At 31.8% G+C, this 16764-nt stretch overlaps 1 protein-coding gene across 1 annotated transcript; it reads right to left on the bottom strand.

Moving 5' to 3' along the window:
* Window positions 1-11522: 11522 nt before the first annotated feature.
* On the bottom strand, window positions 11523-16437 carry LOC133189173 (uncharacterized). The gene is made up of 3 exons (XM_061324584.1): window positions 16050-16437; window positions 13298-13669; window positions 11523-11905 (listed from the first exon to the last, which is right to left on the bottom strand). The coding sequence occupies exons 1-3, from the start codon at window positions 16423-16425 to the stop codon at window positions 11523-11525; spliced, it is 1131 nt and encodes a 376-aa protein (XP_061180568.1). The 5' UTR covers window positions 16426-16437.
* Between the last annotated feature and the right edge of the window lie 327 nt (window positions 16438-16764).

Here is a 16764-nt window from a genome sequence, read left to right as displayed (position 1 = left end):
ATAAGAATTCCGAAACCTTACTGCACATCTATAGGACACCACCAACCATCTCTTAAAAGATGATTAGGCTACTGTGTAAAATGTAAGAAGAGTTTGAAAAATAAGAGTGTGACAGACGGACGGACGGACGGACAGACAGACATGAGTAACAACAATATACCCGAACTTTCTTTAGAAAGTGCGGGTATAATCAGTAATACTTTTCTAGTTTATACATTAGCTGCGATCAAATTTAAAATATCAGACCAGCAAATAAAAAAGAAGTAAAATCTCTTTTGAAGAAAAAAGACAATGACAACTGTTATAGTACAAATAGAATTAACTAATTAAAGTATCTTGCTAATATTGACAAATAAGGCGTTCTAACATTCTGATCAGTTAAAAAAATCTATTTAACGTTATACTTTTACATTTTCATTTCAGTAATGTGTTAATGAAAAGAACAAAGGGGATGTCTCTGTTGATTTCATTTTGTCTGAGTGTGCAACTTATTCTAATTCAATCTGCCACTTGTTTCTGGTAAATACACGAAATGTCAGTTTTAATCCCTTAAAATATTAAATTTCAGAATAACTCAAGTGTTCTTTATATTAGTTCAAGTGTGAGCGTGAGTGGTTATTTTTTACAGGGTAGTGAACGAGTGTTTTGAATCTTATTTGACTCCATATTTAGCTGTTTCTCTTATGTCCCCGTCTTCGTAATGCTTTAAATGAAAATTTCATTTAAGCACCTTTATTGCTTGCACAGATTGATTAAGGTTAGCACGCCTCTCTTTACCCCCTTTCTGGATATGAAAGTCAACGTGAAAATATTTGTTCGAATTAATTTAGGTAGCATTTAGATAAAAACACAATTTTAAGTTTCTTGTTCTAGAGACAGCCGAAACCGAATATTAAGCTTAATCCTTTCTATAAAGTCCATAAAATTGCATAAAGTCCATTAAAATTGCCTGCAGTGTCTGAATAAGGTCAGTATAGATCAAGAGATCCTGTTTGAATATCTATAGGGATTAATTCTTCCGTACATAAGTATTATGTATATGTTATAGAAAACCATGAATATTACGAACAGTACTACTCAAGAACATTACAACAACACGAATCACCGAAAACAGCAGAAGTAGGGAATCACCTGCTCATTGGTCAAATCCGCGGTGATTTGCCAAGTAGCTACACTGTATATATTTTACAAACGAGCATGCAAATGTAACAAACATATTGTAATTATATATATTGTTCGTTGTATATTCTTTCAGCGTTGAATTTGTTAGAATTGATTGCCTTACTCTTTTATATATATTTAGTAACGAAAAACATTATCTGAAAAAAATAAATGCGTTCAAACTACATTTAAAGGTATGAAAAGTATAGCTTATTGTGATATATTTTGGCAATGCCGTATATTATTGGGTCCATGGGAAGCAAAGAAATTGCTTGATATTAAAAGTTTTTAATAATTTTATTATTGACAGTGCCAAATAATGTTCTTTTTTGAAGTATATTTTGTAAACATTCCTTGAAATTAATGATAGAAATTACATTGAACATGGTAGTTTAATTACAACATTCTGTCAAAACATTTCACAAGATGTAGTCACGTGATTGAAAGAAAATTAACGTGTTACATTTGAAGTTGCCGTCAGTGATCTTTTAGCGTATCCTAGGGTAAAGGACATTTTTTTTTAATCATAAATATTTACGTAATGTTTCAAGCATTCTGTTCTAAACAATTCATTGTGGCATCCCAGGAAAAAAATACACGTATACTTAAGCCACATCAGTGAAATATCCCGAAATTTCCTTACTTTATGAATTTAGCATTCATGTATAGTAAGCAAATGATTAACTGAAATCTATGTAAATCGTTTTTTTTCCCCAATGTCATAGTTATTAAGGACAGTTGACAAAAACAAAAATATGAATGCCTGAATGGTTTATATCTTGGACCAATTTAGATTGTGAATGATGCAAATAAAAAATTTCTAAAATATTAAGCATTTGTAAACATTTTATGATGTTTGAAATCTACTTTTCTGCACCTTCTATATTAATGTATACATTTTTTTGTCTCTAAAAATCACATTATGGTGAAACTGTGAATAATTAATTGAATCTATGCGGTTAAACTTATTCTTTTTACTCAACTAAACATGATCAAAGTTATTTTCAAAATTTTTCATAAAAGTTTGCTTGTATCGTCTGTCCTTGATATTCAAACCTCGATTTTTAAAAATTTGGGATGACGAATTAGGAAAGACTGACTGAACGCTAGACGGAAAGATGGACAGACATCAAATGTCTACTCATCAGAGTAATACCCTTTCATGATTGGTATGGGATTAAAAAAATATGTCACTATCAACAGTTGATAACGATTGAGGAAATTCTTCAAAATCATTCGTCAGTTTTAAATATATTTAATATTCTCAACAACCGAAATGAATTTTAATTACCATACCTATACTGGATTCCTAAACTTCATAAAATCCCTTACAAAAATGATACATAGTGAGTTCCATTAAATGTTCTAGCAAGCCCCTTTCTTTGCTCCCCACTAAAAAATTAACAACAGTGAAGGAGAAACTTCAGGAGAACTGTGCGACAATATAGTTGAGAAGTGATGAAAATCAAATGTGGATACTTAATAACTCCAGGCAACTCAAACCATCATGATTTAATTGACAGTATAAAAAGTCGAAGTTTTTATTCGAAGCATATAGAACAGAAGAAAGCTTAAGGGTCAAAGATTTTAAAAAATCGGGTATAATTGGAAGACCTGTAATAATAATTAAGTCATTATCAGAAATTATGCGTCTCGTAAAAATACTAATGATAGAGTAACCAGGTGATGGACGATGTTTGAATAACTTATGCAATTTAATTAAGATTTACCTGTATGATCCCAAGTGATGATCAACTTTAAAGTGCTCAAAAATACTAAGAGTACTAATTTTATAGCCTTCAGGTTCTGAGCTGAATGGCAATTATCATTACTCTCATACATACGATATTGAAACATACGCAAGGCTTTTTTTTTTACTTCTGTGAAATTTTACGCCTTTAATTTTTACGGATTTATAAAAACACGTAAAAATTAGTAATAATTAGCAGCACGTAAAAATACCCATTATACAGTATCCTCAGGTAGTGTAGATTCAAGTTTGTTCAAATCAAGATCCCCGGGGGTAGGGTGTGGCCACACTTTGTGATCAAAGCTTTACATAGGAATACTTACAGTGGCTGAAACGTTATTGTTGAATACACACAGAAACGATCACTTTAAACGAACGATTTCGCACGATTAACGCACGATTAAATCCGTTACATGAACGATCCTTCACTCACAAGATTTTACATGGTACACGGACAATCACGATCACTAACGCAAACCCAAGATTCTTCACCCAAAATAGTTAAAAATATATTTAGGAATGTATAGTTTCAAAACGAAATTAATCTTAATAATTATTTTAGATTATTTAGATTACAACTATTTACTGGTATGTAATTCACCGACACAATTAAAACTTGAGATGCAAGTTTGTTTGTATCGTTCGATATGTTAAGATGTAATTTATGATCGATTGCCACATATTAAATCAGATGATATAAGTAGGCCATGAACATTGATTCCATTGGATTTTATGATGCCGAATTTAAGAGGAGGGTAGGATTTAAAATAATAATGAAGGTTTCACTTGAAATAAATCACCCTTTTATTTGTGTATCTGCAAAATAAGACATTTTTAAACACTTCATTCATCAAATTTTGCAGAATTTATTAAAATTAAGAGACCATCCAGCATAAAAGTAATCCCTTCTATCATGTCACATATACTATCAAATTTAATTAGAATTAGTTTAAATTTAGAAAGCTATATTTTTTTTTGGATGTATTGCTATTAATGAAAATATCTAGACCACGATTAGCAGTAAACTAAATTAATATCAGAAAAAAACACAAGTTTTTAAATACTCTTCGTCATTAATCGTTAAGCTATTTTACGAGAATACAATATTGTACGATATACTTTTTTGTGGTAATTTATTAGCGATAATTAATTCATTCAATTATGTAAATAGCACCAGAGCAACACCAGAAAGACCGTTCAACCGGACGTGTTTTATACGGGCACAGAACTAGTGGTTAGCTTAGTAGTCTCTTTAAAAAAATGATACCCAGAATTTTGTGGACAAAAGTCTGACAAAAGTCTGTGGACAACATCACTTACCTAAGAACTTTGGTTAGAGAAAAGCAGAAATCAGTTCAGTATTGAAAAGGAGAAGGCGAACAAGGAGTGCAGAATGCCTATAGCTTCAGATGTCTGAATATGTGAAATTAGTATTTAACGTAAAGCCCTTACGAATGAAAGTAATGAAATTATGTCACACGAAACTTTTCTGTTGAAATTTTTTTCAGGAAAAATCATTCTATGATTTGAAAAAATGTATTATTCTTTGGTTTCGATCACAAGTAACAAAAATTCTGGGTATCAATACTGTTCGTTATCTCCATATATTTCATTCTTTCTAAGACACTACTAAGCTAACCACTAGGCTACATAACTCATTACAAATATCAGGAATTAAATGTTTGTGAAATGACCCTTGACTAAATGTACTTCAAATATTTCTCGGAAATGTAGGATTGTTGAGTCATAAAAGTGTATTTTTCAGGTATACAGGTTGAGAAGATTCTATCTTTCTTGTTTTTGTTAACTGAAATTTGAATATTATTACGCATACTTTGAGTATCATCTTTCAAAAAAAAAAAAAAATGGAGCGAAGACCGACTCATATCGAAAAAAAAAAAAATGTGATATTATATGAAAAAAGACCATTTTTGCTTCCTTTGGTATGTATGTGCTATATCATAGCAGAATAATTTCAATATTTGTGAGATTGTTGCAAATTGTGGAGATTTTAGGCACGTTAATGTTTAGTGAAATATGAAGAAGTTTTGTCATTATTGAGATTTGATTTTTTCACTTTTTTGTTTGTCACACAAGAGGTAATTTGCTCGCCTTGGTCACCTATCTTCTGAACTATATGTGGCCCCACCCTACATGTACATCTAGAGGGGCAGGGGAGGGGGTAATGATCAGAACAAACTTGAATCTACACTACCTGAAGATGCTTCCATATTTATATGCCTAATCATGGCTTTAAAAATGGCCCCGTCCTGCCCCCTGGGCTCATGATTTGAACAAGCGTGAATCTACATTACACATGATGTTTACATATTAACATAACTAATCATGGCTTTGCTGTTCATAAGAATAAGATTTAAAAGATTTTTCCTACAGTGGCTGCAACGTTATTGTTGACAAACCAATCGTGTAGAATCGTTCCTGAAACGTTTAACGTGGGGATCGTGTGTGAATGGGGCTCAGTTGTTTGCGAATTTAATCACGCGTGATCGTGCATTTAGAATCATGCAAATTTCATTTTGTCAGTTTCTGTATTTCTTAAGAGTATATTTAAAAATGGAAATGGGAAATCCAATCTTCTTAATAGACTACTGATATATTGATAATTTTTTCTAATATTTACATGTATTAGGCAAGTCATACAATCTGAAGGATGATCCGAAATCGCTGTTTAGTTATTTATTTTTATTTAATTAATAAAGTTTCTGTATAAGCACAAGCTCTCATAAGTGTGTACGTCACTAGATATTTTACTATATTCGGTCGGCTAATATAGATGACATGATAGCCTGGATACTTACCTAAATTTCATAAATTCTGAGAAATGTTGAAGTTTTAAAAATTCGACAATTTTACTGCTGCACAATTGTTAAGAGAGCTCTCTCTATATATAAAAATTATTTTTTTCTTGACAAAATAAAACTTCATTATTATTTTGAATCTAATATGCATTATAAAGTCCTATAGAATCAAAACTGACGTCCCACTTAATTTATCTAATCTAATATGCGGTAATCTTTTATAAATTGCACCTTAACATATAAAACAATTCAAAAATGTTTTCAAGTTTTTATGAGTTAGACAACTTAATAAAAATAGTTCCGCGCCTGTATGAAACACGTCTGGTTGAACGGTCTTTCTTGTGTTGCTCTGGTGCTATTTACATAATTGAATGAATTAATTATCGCTAATAAATTACCACAAAGAGGTATATCGTACAATATTGTATTCTCGTAAAATAGCTTAACGATTAATGACGAAGAGTATTTAAAAACTTAAGTGTTTTTTTCTGATATTAATTTCGTTTACTGCTAATCGTGGTCTAGATATTTTCATTAATAGCAATACATCCAAAAAAATATAGCTTTTCAAAATTTAAACTAATTCTAATTAAATTTGATAGTATATGTGACATGATAGAAGGGATTACTCTTATGCTGGATGGTCTCTTAATTTTAATAAATTCTGCAAAATTTGATGAATGAAGTGTTTAAAAATGTCTTATTTTTCAGATACACAAATGAAAAGGGTGATTTATTTCAAGTTAAACCTTCATTATTATTTTAAATTCTACCCTCCTCTTAAATTCGGCATCATAAAATCCAATAGAATCAATGTTCATGGCCTACTTATATCTGATTTAATATGTGGCAATCAATCATAAATTACATCTTAACATATCGAACAATACAAACAAACTTGCATCTCAAGTTTTAATTGTGTCGGTGAATTACATACCAGCAAATATTTTTAATCTAAATAATCTAAAATAATTATTAAGTCTAATTTCGTTTTGAAACTATACATTCTTAAATATTTCTAACTGAATATATTTAGACTACATTAATTAAAAAAAATATAACTTCAATATTGAGTAAAAATGCAAAAGGAAGTAGGATACTTTGATAAGGAAAAGTCTGAAAATACGAATGAATTCTGTTTTCAGTGAAGTGAAAATTTGTTTCTGCATTTTTAAAAGAAAACGTCTAAAAGATATGGACAACGTTTTCTATTTTTTTTTGTAATATGTTTTATGCACAGGTAGGTGAAGGCTTCCCTTAGAATATTAAAAGTGCACTCTGTGCCTTCTCTTCTCTGAAATACTAATATATAACTTCAAAATAAAAATGACGTCAAGTCATTGAAAACTTGAACTGTTATGTCAGGGAGAATGTTATAAACTTTACACATTATTTCAAACTGCATGTCCAATGTCAGAATGCTATTGCAGAATACACGTGTTTTATTTATATTTTTAAATCTTATTTGTCCGAATATTTTAACTCAGCTAAATTACACTAAGTTGAAATTCAAAATGCTTATGAAAAATGTACTTTTGAAATGTAGTCTGTTTTATACCCGTGGAAAGAGGTAGAATCCATTTTGCGTGATATTCAAATATAAAAATATATGTATATTGATGCGACACATTCAGAGACTTGTGTAAAATATTTCTAATTGTGAAATTATTTTTATTGTTTAACACCGAATTGACGTTGTACGGAAATACATGTATGTTTGTAATTTATTTCATTAATCGGAAATCTCCTCTTTCAAAAGCTACGTTATTGTAATCGTTTGAAAGATCAAATTAAAAAAAAAAACAGATATGTTTTATAAATAACTTTCACTATTGTAATTAATTACTTCGATATCAGTTACAATGTTTTACGGAGATCAAATTTCTGTGACTAAACAGCTTTATTTAAATATATTATATATGTGCATAAAATAGTGTTAGAAACATGAATAGCATTTATTATTATATTAGTAATAAATATTCTATAATAATATACTAGTAGAAGTCTAGATGATTTTAGCGTTCAATATCTTGGTGTTTTATTGAACGCTGTGTTTCCATATTATATACTTAGATATTTGTAATTTGGCTAAAAATTAAAAGGTTATAAGCTTATAAATGTAATGATCTATTGAAGGGCATCTACCTTGCAACTGTTCTGATTGTTTGTTTATTGTTTAACGTCCCTCTCGAGAATTTTAAACTCATATGGAGACACCACCACTTTCGGGTGGAGAGCTGCAAATTTTGACCTATACTGGGCACTCAGGGTCATTGAGCAGTGAGGGATCTTTTTCGTGTCAGCACCTACTGCGATGCGGGACCTCGGTTTATACGGTCTCATCCAAAAGACAGGTCTCCACGTCCCACAGTGGGATTCGAACCCGCGACGTTAGGATCAACTCCTTACTCCGCGACTCTAGAACGAACGCTCTAACTACTGCTCCACTCGGGCGACTGCCTTGCAATTGTAAATTAGTGTCAAAGATATTTCTGAATAATTGCTTTGGTTAATCATTTATCTCAAATTACTTATATACTAAACACAAATCACATATTATTATTCTTGTTTAAAATGGCGCTTTTAGCAGCGGTGTTTGAAATGCTGGGACTACCACAGGACTACTTCACAAGCACTGGCAATCTAAATAAATCAATATATTTTCGATTTTCGTTCCTTTTATTATTTTTAAATCGTAAATATTGGGTCAATTGAAAATCCTTCCCTCTTTCATTTTCTGAGATTCTGGATAGATATATATTTTGTAGATATTGTTCAATATCTTGAAAAAAAACCCAGCCTTTTTAAGATTGAGGCTGCCAACAATGACAAAAACGAAACACCACCTTATCGTCGAGTACTAAATAATAGACAAAAAGGAAATGCATTAGAAAACTGAACTGCATGAATTAAATCTTTTTACTGTGGAAAATGATCGGCGAGTATTTTTTTTTTTAAATTGCCGATTTCTCTTATATTTTGTTCTTCATTTTTTGAGAAATGGTTGTACTGGTCGTCTTACAATGAAAAATTCAAGATTTGTCTTTGCACTTAGAATATAGTTAAAAAAAAATGCGTTTATGTCCATTAACACGAACAGCAGAGCTGAACCGAAACGGTGGATGGAGTTGAATATGTAAGGAATCAATGTACTACATATACGAACTTCTATAATAATCATGGTTATCAATTTCATATGATTTTTTTCGTGCTTTCATCACATATGTACATCTTTTGAAGCTTATGTTATAACTTTAACCGTCTATCTAATTTTTAGACAGTTATTAGTAAATATCCACTGAACAGGTACCCGGAAATTTCTCACCGTGGCAATGGCCCTGCACTACCATAGATTTGTCTGTTTTGCTTTTGTATTATCTCTTCTATAGAGTATGATAACTAAAATTTTGTCATCTGGAGAGAAGGAACGGTTGTATGGAAAGGAACATTTTTAATAATAATTAAACATTAAATACTCATTTTCCTGCAAAACCTTAACTAGAAATGACGTCTAAGCATAGTCAAATGTTCTTCATGGTTCTTTAGGATCTTGTGACATCTCTGAAAGTCAGGGGTCATTGGTATATGAAAGGACAAGTTTTCAATGTCGAATACATTTTCAAACAAAAAACCTGCCGTTGGTGTAAACCTATAGGGTTTGAGACAATTATTTTAATCAGAAAATAAACATACTAAACCATTTACAATGTACTTATGATAGAGTGCATAAATGAGTATTATGTATTGTACATTATAAAATACGATCTACGGCGTACTTCACGAGAGACGCTAAGAGCCACTATACGATCAGCTTTACGACTCACAACTTTCAGTAAATAAACTCTTTGCAAACATTTTGGGTTCATTGGCTTACATTGGTATTGCTGAATAGAAATTAAACGGTATGTCATAATAATCTGTTTATTGTATTGTTCGTGATTTTTATATTGGTTTGATTAAGTACAACGTGTATGTATCATGTCCTAATTTGTTTATTCAGTTTCTGGCATTAAAATAAAAAACAAAATAACGAACAATGCAACTAAACTTGAAACATAAATCAAAACCAGAAGACCCGTTGTACAAATAATACTTTGATTTTTATCATGAGGAACAGACAAAGAAGATAAAGTATCATTTACACACTTACTGCATTTTAATACATCTACAAGGAATTGTCTAAAATATTAAGTGCCTGCTGAAAATTGACGTCTTTAAATATATACATTACTGATTGCTAAATATATACATTACTGATTGCTAAAGATATGAAATGCATACATTTATATACACACTGTTTGACGAATATATGCACTGTATATATGTTTCTATAATTTGATATTTGAAATCATGCTCTGTCTTTCATATTTTGTAACATTATTTTATGCAAACATTATTTAATGTTTGGTAATCCATGTAGAATTGAATCTATTTAATTTGAATGAATTGATTTACTTTTGCATGACTGCAGATGTCCATTCCTACGTAATAAGTTGGTTGATAGGGAATGACAGTGTGTGTACATTGTAACTTTCATAATGTGTGTGAGTATTGGTTGTATGGGAGGTGGAGAACATTGGAATACAGTTTTAACTACTAATACATACAATTGTACATATACACACTCGGTTATGAGCATTGAGGTTAACAACTGGTTTGTTTACATGTTGGTTCCTATGGGAATTGCGTTCATATGTATAGTAAAACCTAGTTATGTATAAGATTGAGGAGGTACGAATCGTGACTCTTTATTGCGAGAAGCACTGAATTTTGTATTTGAAGGCTTACTTTGACATTTAAACCTGCCCTATGTACTAATGTATGGAATGATAATAGGAGGAAAAAACATTCTGGAATGAAAACTAAGCAAGAGTTGGCCAATTTTGGAAGGGAGGGGGTTCAGGGTAGGTTGGTTGCCGTTCCCTTTCTAGACAACGTAATATGTGCTTTGAAATGGCCTATTATTATCGTTTGATTAACTGTAAAGCTTAATATTTAATTATATCGCAAAAGAACTTCCGTATATTGTTCTGGTGTAGAAGTATGCCGTCGATTGTGAAGTCAGCGCTTCTCGCAATACGATCAATATCTTCATCACTACCCATTAAAGAAATAAATAAAATGAATAAAATCTATGATTGTTATTTATCCTTGTTGTAAAATAAAATACGTGACTTCTGTAAATTCCACTGTATACAACATTCCGTGTCACAGAGAGCAAGCGCTTGCCTGAAGCTGAATGCAGCCAAGCAACTCGATCTGTAAAAGGCAAATTATTTCGACTACATTTTTTTTGACAAAAAAGGTATTGTTTATTCATTTAAGCATTTTAGACGAACGTTCGTTTAATTTGTTTCTGCAATTACAACTATCAGCTTCATGTATATTAAGCTCTGTTCCTCTAAAAAGATATACGAGGGTGGAACATATGTCACTGCATCACACCTCATCATGATCTCATAACCATATCATTTTTCATTGGTAGCCCAAACGGTACTGCGCTTTCAAAGCTGCTGTTATTTACCTTTTAGGGAGCATCATTACCAGCATTACCTTTTAGGGAACATCAATGACTAGGGTAAATTGTGTTTTTGAGGTCACCCCAAAGGTAGACCGGGCATGATTTCTCGGTATTTCATACATAATTTTTATGTTGTTTATAAGAATGAAATTACATTTATTATTTGTTAATGTATAACAATATAATTACAAATAAATATCGTATAGAACTCTATTAGTTTCATCTTAGATCCAAATAAAATAAAGGTTATTTTGAATGCAAAAACTTTTTGTTACATTTCACATAGAAGTATTCCAAAAAACAGCGACTGGTAACCATCAACTGTCCCGAATTTAACTCCTACGGAGACATGATCGTTCGAGGATAAACGAAGGACAGTGGCAGCGGAAGTATCGTCATAACCAGAATGGCGTCCGTCCGACCTCGTTTCGAATATTTCCACTCCATTTACTCTCAGCGCAGTACGCACAACTTTGCTTTTACCCTCTGTATTATACAAAAACAAATACAATCCATCACGATCGGCAGTGAACACTCCCGTGCTTGTTGAGTAACCATGGTGATAGCCTCCGTGAGCTATATTATAAACAACTGGGGTACTGGACGAGCCACCACTTATATGAGCGAGGAAAGCTGGGAAAGTTGATTTTGACACTATAAAGAAAAACAAAATGAAAAAAAATAATGATATCTAACAACAAAACATAACCAACAGTTTAGCTACTGAGCACTGTGATTTGTATAGATTATGGGATATTCGTTGTTAGAATGAACATTTTCTCTTTTTTCCTACAGTTGTTAGAAAATGTTACTTCAAAATGTTACCAACAACTATAACAACAGTAATGAGGATGATGATAGTAATAGTATTGATTGCTCTGTCTTCATTTTCATAGAAGTCAATCACCGAATAATTAAGAAATTTATTTCTCATAAATAAGAGTCCTCTGTTTCATTTATTGTTTATGGTTGCAAAGAAAAATAATAAATATGAAATTTTTGTAGACTAAAGCCACTTTTTTAAACTGAAAAATAAATTACAAATGAAAATCCGAAAACTCATCGAAAATTCATGGTCTATATTATTTAGACTTCTATTAGTGCATAGAATCCGTATTCTAAGTACTCTTTTTAGCATATTTGAATCCCATACTGAAATCTTAGAAAAAATGTAATTTATTCCATCGCCGCGTCTTTATGTTAAGAGAACCCCTGCGAGCATTTGATTGATTGCTATGATCTCACTAATTTCCGTGATAAACGAAGTAAAATGTACACAAACTTTTGAGAAATGTAGTTTACGCGAAGAAATTTTTTTATTCTGCTATTTAGCACATTTAAAAACATCGTGCAACCTTTTTTTTCAACTCTCGATCCGCTTGTCTTTTGTCAGTTAAAAGAAAATTTAGAAAACCAAGTTGGATAAACATCGGTAACTAATTGGCAAGAAATATGGAATATATATTTGCCTTCTTTCCACAAAGTTAGGCAAAATCTTTGAAACCTGGGTATAATAGTAAAAGGTTATTTCGTTATCCGGGGATACAGATTAATATTTTCATTTTTTAATTGCATGATTTGGTTCTAGACCATGCTAACTTCACAGAGAAGGTAGAGATAAAGTTTTGCTAAAATTCGATAGAGTAAATAAAACAAATAAAGTTTCTCTATAGCTATGTTATGTTGAATCTCAAATACAGGTACTACGAAATTTTAAATTTTCCTTGAGGGAAGAAGAGAAATGAAATAAAAACGACTCGGCGATCACCAGAAAGGTTTGTCGTATATGAATAAATACCAGTTAATTGAAAGGAGAAAGCCAGTGACAGAAATATATTCTAAATTGTGAATAGATTTAAAATCTCGTTTCAAACTATATGAAAAATTAAGATTTTTTTTAAGTTAACTGGATTATTTGTCTAACAATCAAGTCAAAAGAAGGCAAAATTACGGACCATAGAATTAAGTTTCTGAGAACTTTAATTCCCACTTTTACCTACTTTAGGTGGCATATTTAATTTATTTATGGAAAAAGTATCAAGTTACCGTTTCTGTCATCGACCATCAGCCATCCTGCAAACATGGACTTGGCTGCCATTCTCCCGGCTTTGATAAACACAGAGTCGCCAGTGCTCATCCAGGCAAATGACATGTAACTGCTGCTGTCATATTTCCCGCTGCTCGAGTCTACCCATACCTCTGGCTGAGAAATTCCGTTACTAAATGAAAACTTGCAATTGAATTCGTAACTTCCGTAGATAAGTCCTGACATCATGAAAACGTAGAGACCAGAATGAGGCGCCACAAACTTCCCTGTAGATGTGGAGTAAGAATCATCCGTGTCTAGGATTTCGTTGTTAAAGATAATGCGAGAACCGTTCACATCACGCGAAAGAGAGGCATAAAATACAGCGCTATCTGAAAATAACAGTAAACAGTATAATGTAAGCCATGATAGTTTCTTTTTTTATATGAAAGTAATAATCAATACAAGACAGAAACTAAAGAAAAAAGCAGTAAGGAATCAGTACTTAATGCTGTATATGTTTTACACTGAAATTTTGCAACTATTATATTTTCAACCAGTTTGCCTCCCGATCAACAAGAGTTTATATGTGCGAAGTTATAACGGAACAAAAGTTGTATGCAGTGCATCCTGTATGCAGTTTTATAAATGATCATATTTACAGAAATTACGTCCGGACTATAATTGTACAGCTCCATAAAAGTTCAAACAAAAATATTCGCGACTTTTTTTTGTTGCTATTGCCTTCAAACTGTAAGCAAAAGAATGTTTTCAAAAAATAGAATAAGGCTTTGATCATATTAAAAAATTCTAAGAAATATTTAAACAATTATTATTTCAATGTCCTGACACTGAAAAAAGCTCATGAACTGAACACACATGCACACTTACCATTGTGTCGTATAATAAAGTCGGGGTTTCATTTTATTTTTGTAATGGTATTCATGTGAGAACTATTAAATCATTTATAGATAACGAATTTTATTACTAATACTACTATGGATGAAACTGAAAATAAGCAAATTCAAAGAATTATGGTCCCTGCTTTCGGTGTCTTAGTGGAAGGGAGATGCCGTTATCATCACTGATAAAATATTTGAAAATTAAGTCATATCTGACGGCCAAGGTCACGGGGACAAATATCATAGCACATTTAGAAACATTTTGACACAGATCATGCACTCGTCAAACATGGATTCCCTATCATATGTCATTCAGAAGTAATCACCGAAGTTCAATTTTTTTTGAAAATTAGGTCAAACATGAAGGTCAAGGGGTCAAAGATAATAGCATGCATAAACATCTTGTCACAGGTAATATACATGTTAAATATGGAAGCCCTATCTCTTCTCAGTCAAAAGTTATATGCAAAGATAAAAAATTGAAAAGTAGGACAAACATCAAGGTCTTGTCACAGGTAATGTACATGTATAATATGAAATCCCATCTTTTCTCAGTCAAAGGTTATGACCAATTTAATGTAATGATAAAATTTTTAAAAGTAGGCCAAACTTCAAGGTCAAGGGGTAAAAAATCATGGCATATTTGAACTAGTCTTGTCACAGGTAACGTAAATGTGAAAGCCCTATCTCTTCTCATTCAAGAGTTATAACCAAGGTTAAAGTTTTGTGACAGACTGACAGACGGAGAGATGGACAGACAGACGGACAGACGAATAGGATTTAATGTCCTCTCGCTTTCGCAAAAGCGGGGGATTATAATAAACTATTAACACGAACTAAAATTATATGTTGTAGATATATATTTTTATAAATAAATAATAAATGAGATATTTTAATATAATTGAATAAATAAAGATGTCTTTCTAATACTAACAAGGTATTTTGTGATAATCAACTTTTGCTCAAAAGGTTTTAAATTGTATAGAGTTTTGGTGAACATTATTCAGCTTAAATTTGATGGTCATGGCCATAGGAACCGGGGGGAGGGGGGGGGGGTAGAAAACGTAGAAAACATAGAGCAACTGCATGTATATGCCTGTGACCCCTCAATAATAACATCTGATGACCTTTTTTCCATTTTTCGTTTGTCAACGAATTTTTGGTAGATGATAGTGCCAACCCTCAACCTGAAAATTTATGGTTGTGTCTCCCCCCCCCCCCCCCCCCACAAAAAAAAACAAACAAACAAACAAAACTGAAATTGCCTCCTACGGGCCTGGTGGTTCGAGACATGCAGTACCCATGGTTTTCTTAATTTTTAATCCATTAAAATTTCATTTCTGACAAAGAATTTTAACTACCTTGACAATGTCAAACAATTCATTACCATTATATTGAAGATATACAATAACTGTTGTAAGTTCCATCAACTGGTATTAATATTGCTTTCTATTAAGCGTATTTTGTCATAGAAGAAAGAGAGCTCTTCACTATTGCATTCATGATAAAGTTGTAAGAGTTATTTCCCCTTATGCATACAGTGTATAGTGAGATAGGTATCATTTGTATATATATATATATATATATATATATATATATATATATATATATATATATATATATATATATATATATATATATACATTGTACCATGATTTCAATATATATCTATTATTTTATTGTACCCTTCTCAGTTATACCACGTTTTTATATTGATTTTTTTAAAATCTAGTTGTTATTAATGTTGAAAATTATGACAGATATATAGTGAATCAAGATATCCCTCGTGTATATGTTAGGAATTTCCGTAATATATGTAACCACTTCTACAGAATTATCCATTATTTTTTTAAAAATAAGAATATCATACCATTTTTATTGATCATCCAGCCAGAAAACATCGTATGCATCGCTTCTGCACGCCCGCTTTCTACTCTGACCCAGACTTTGTCCTTTCTTGTAAGGTTAAGAACAGCGAAGGAAGTTGTTGTGTCGTAGTATGATGAGGCTTGGTCAGACTTTGACGTTCCCATTTTTAATCCGTTCACTAAAAGGGCACATTCTGTCAACTGTCCGTAAGTCTCTATGCTCCAGGAAAACACATAAAAACCTGTTGTAGGCGCACTAAAAACTCCGGAGGTAATGTCGTACCCGCTTCCAATATTTGAGATCACATGATCGAAAATAATTACTCCAGGACCGGAATTACTGTGGGCTACCACATGGAAGGCAACGTGGTCAGGCATCACTATATATTTTCAAATATGTTTTAATAAAAATATAAATAAGGAAGGAAAACTGGAGAGAAAAGATAAAATTATTTCTAAATTATACACATAATTTAAGAAAAGACTTTGCATGCAACGAGTCAAATCCAAAACATTTCAGATTTAATAATAAAATATACATGGAGTACTGCATTCAGTGAATGCAATTATTGTTGTTTTATACGTCAATACGTTGATTTAGTCAATTGCGGAGTACACCATTCACTGAACCCGAAAGGCGAGGTGAATATTGAACCTTGAAGGTGGCTAAATCATCGTATTGACCGGAAAAGGCGCTGCAATAATTGTTTTATTATG

This window comes from Saccostrea echinata, unplaced genomic scaffold (genome assembly GCF_033153115.1).
Source record: "Saccostrea echinata isolate AGI-Se365-2 ecotype Australia unplaced genomic scaffold, CSIRO_AGI_Sech_v1 ptg000017l, whole genome shotgun sequence".
Taxonomy (NCBI): domain Eukaryota; kingdom Metazoa; phylum Mollusca; class Bivalvia; order Ostreida; family Ostreidae; genus Saccostrea; species Saccostrea echinata.
This window is presented reverse-complemented; position numbering and strand designations above follow the sequence as displayed.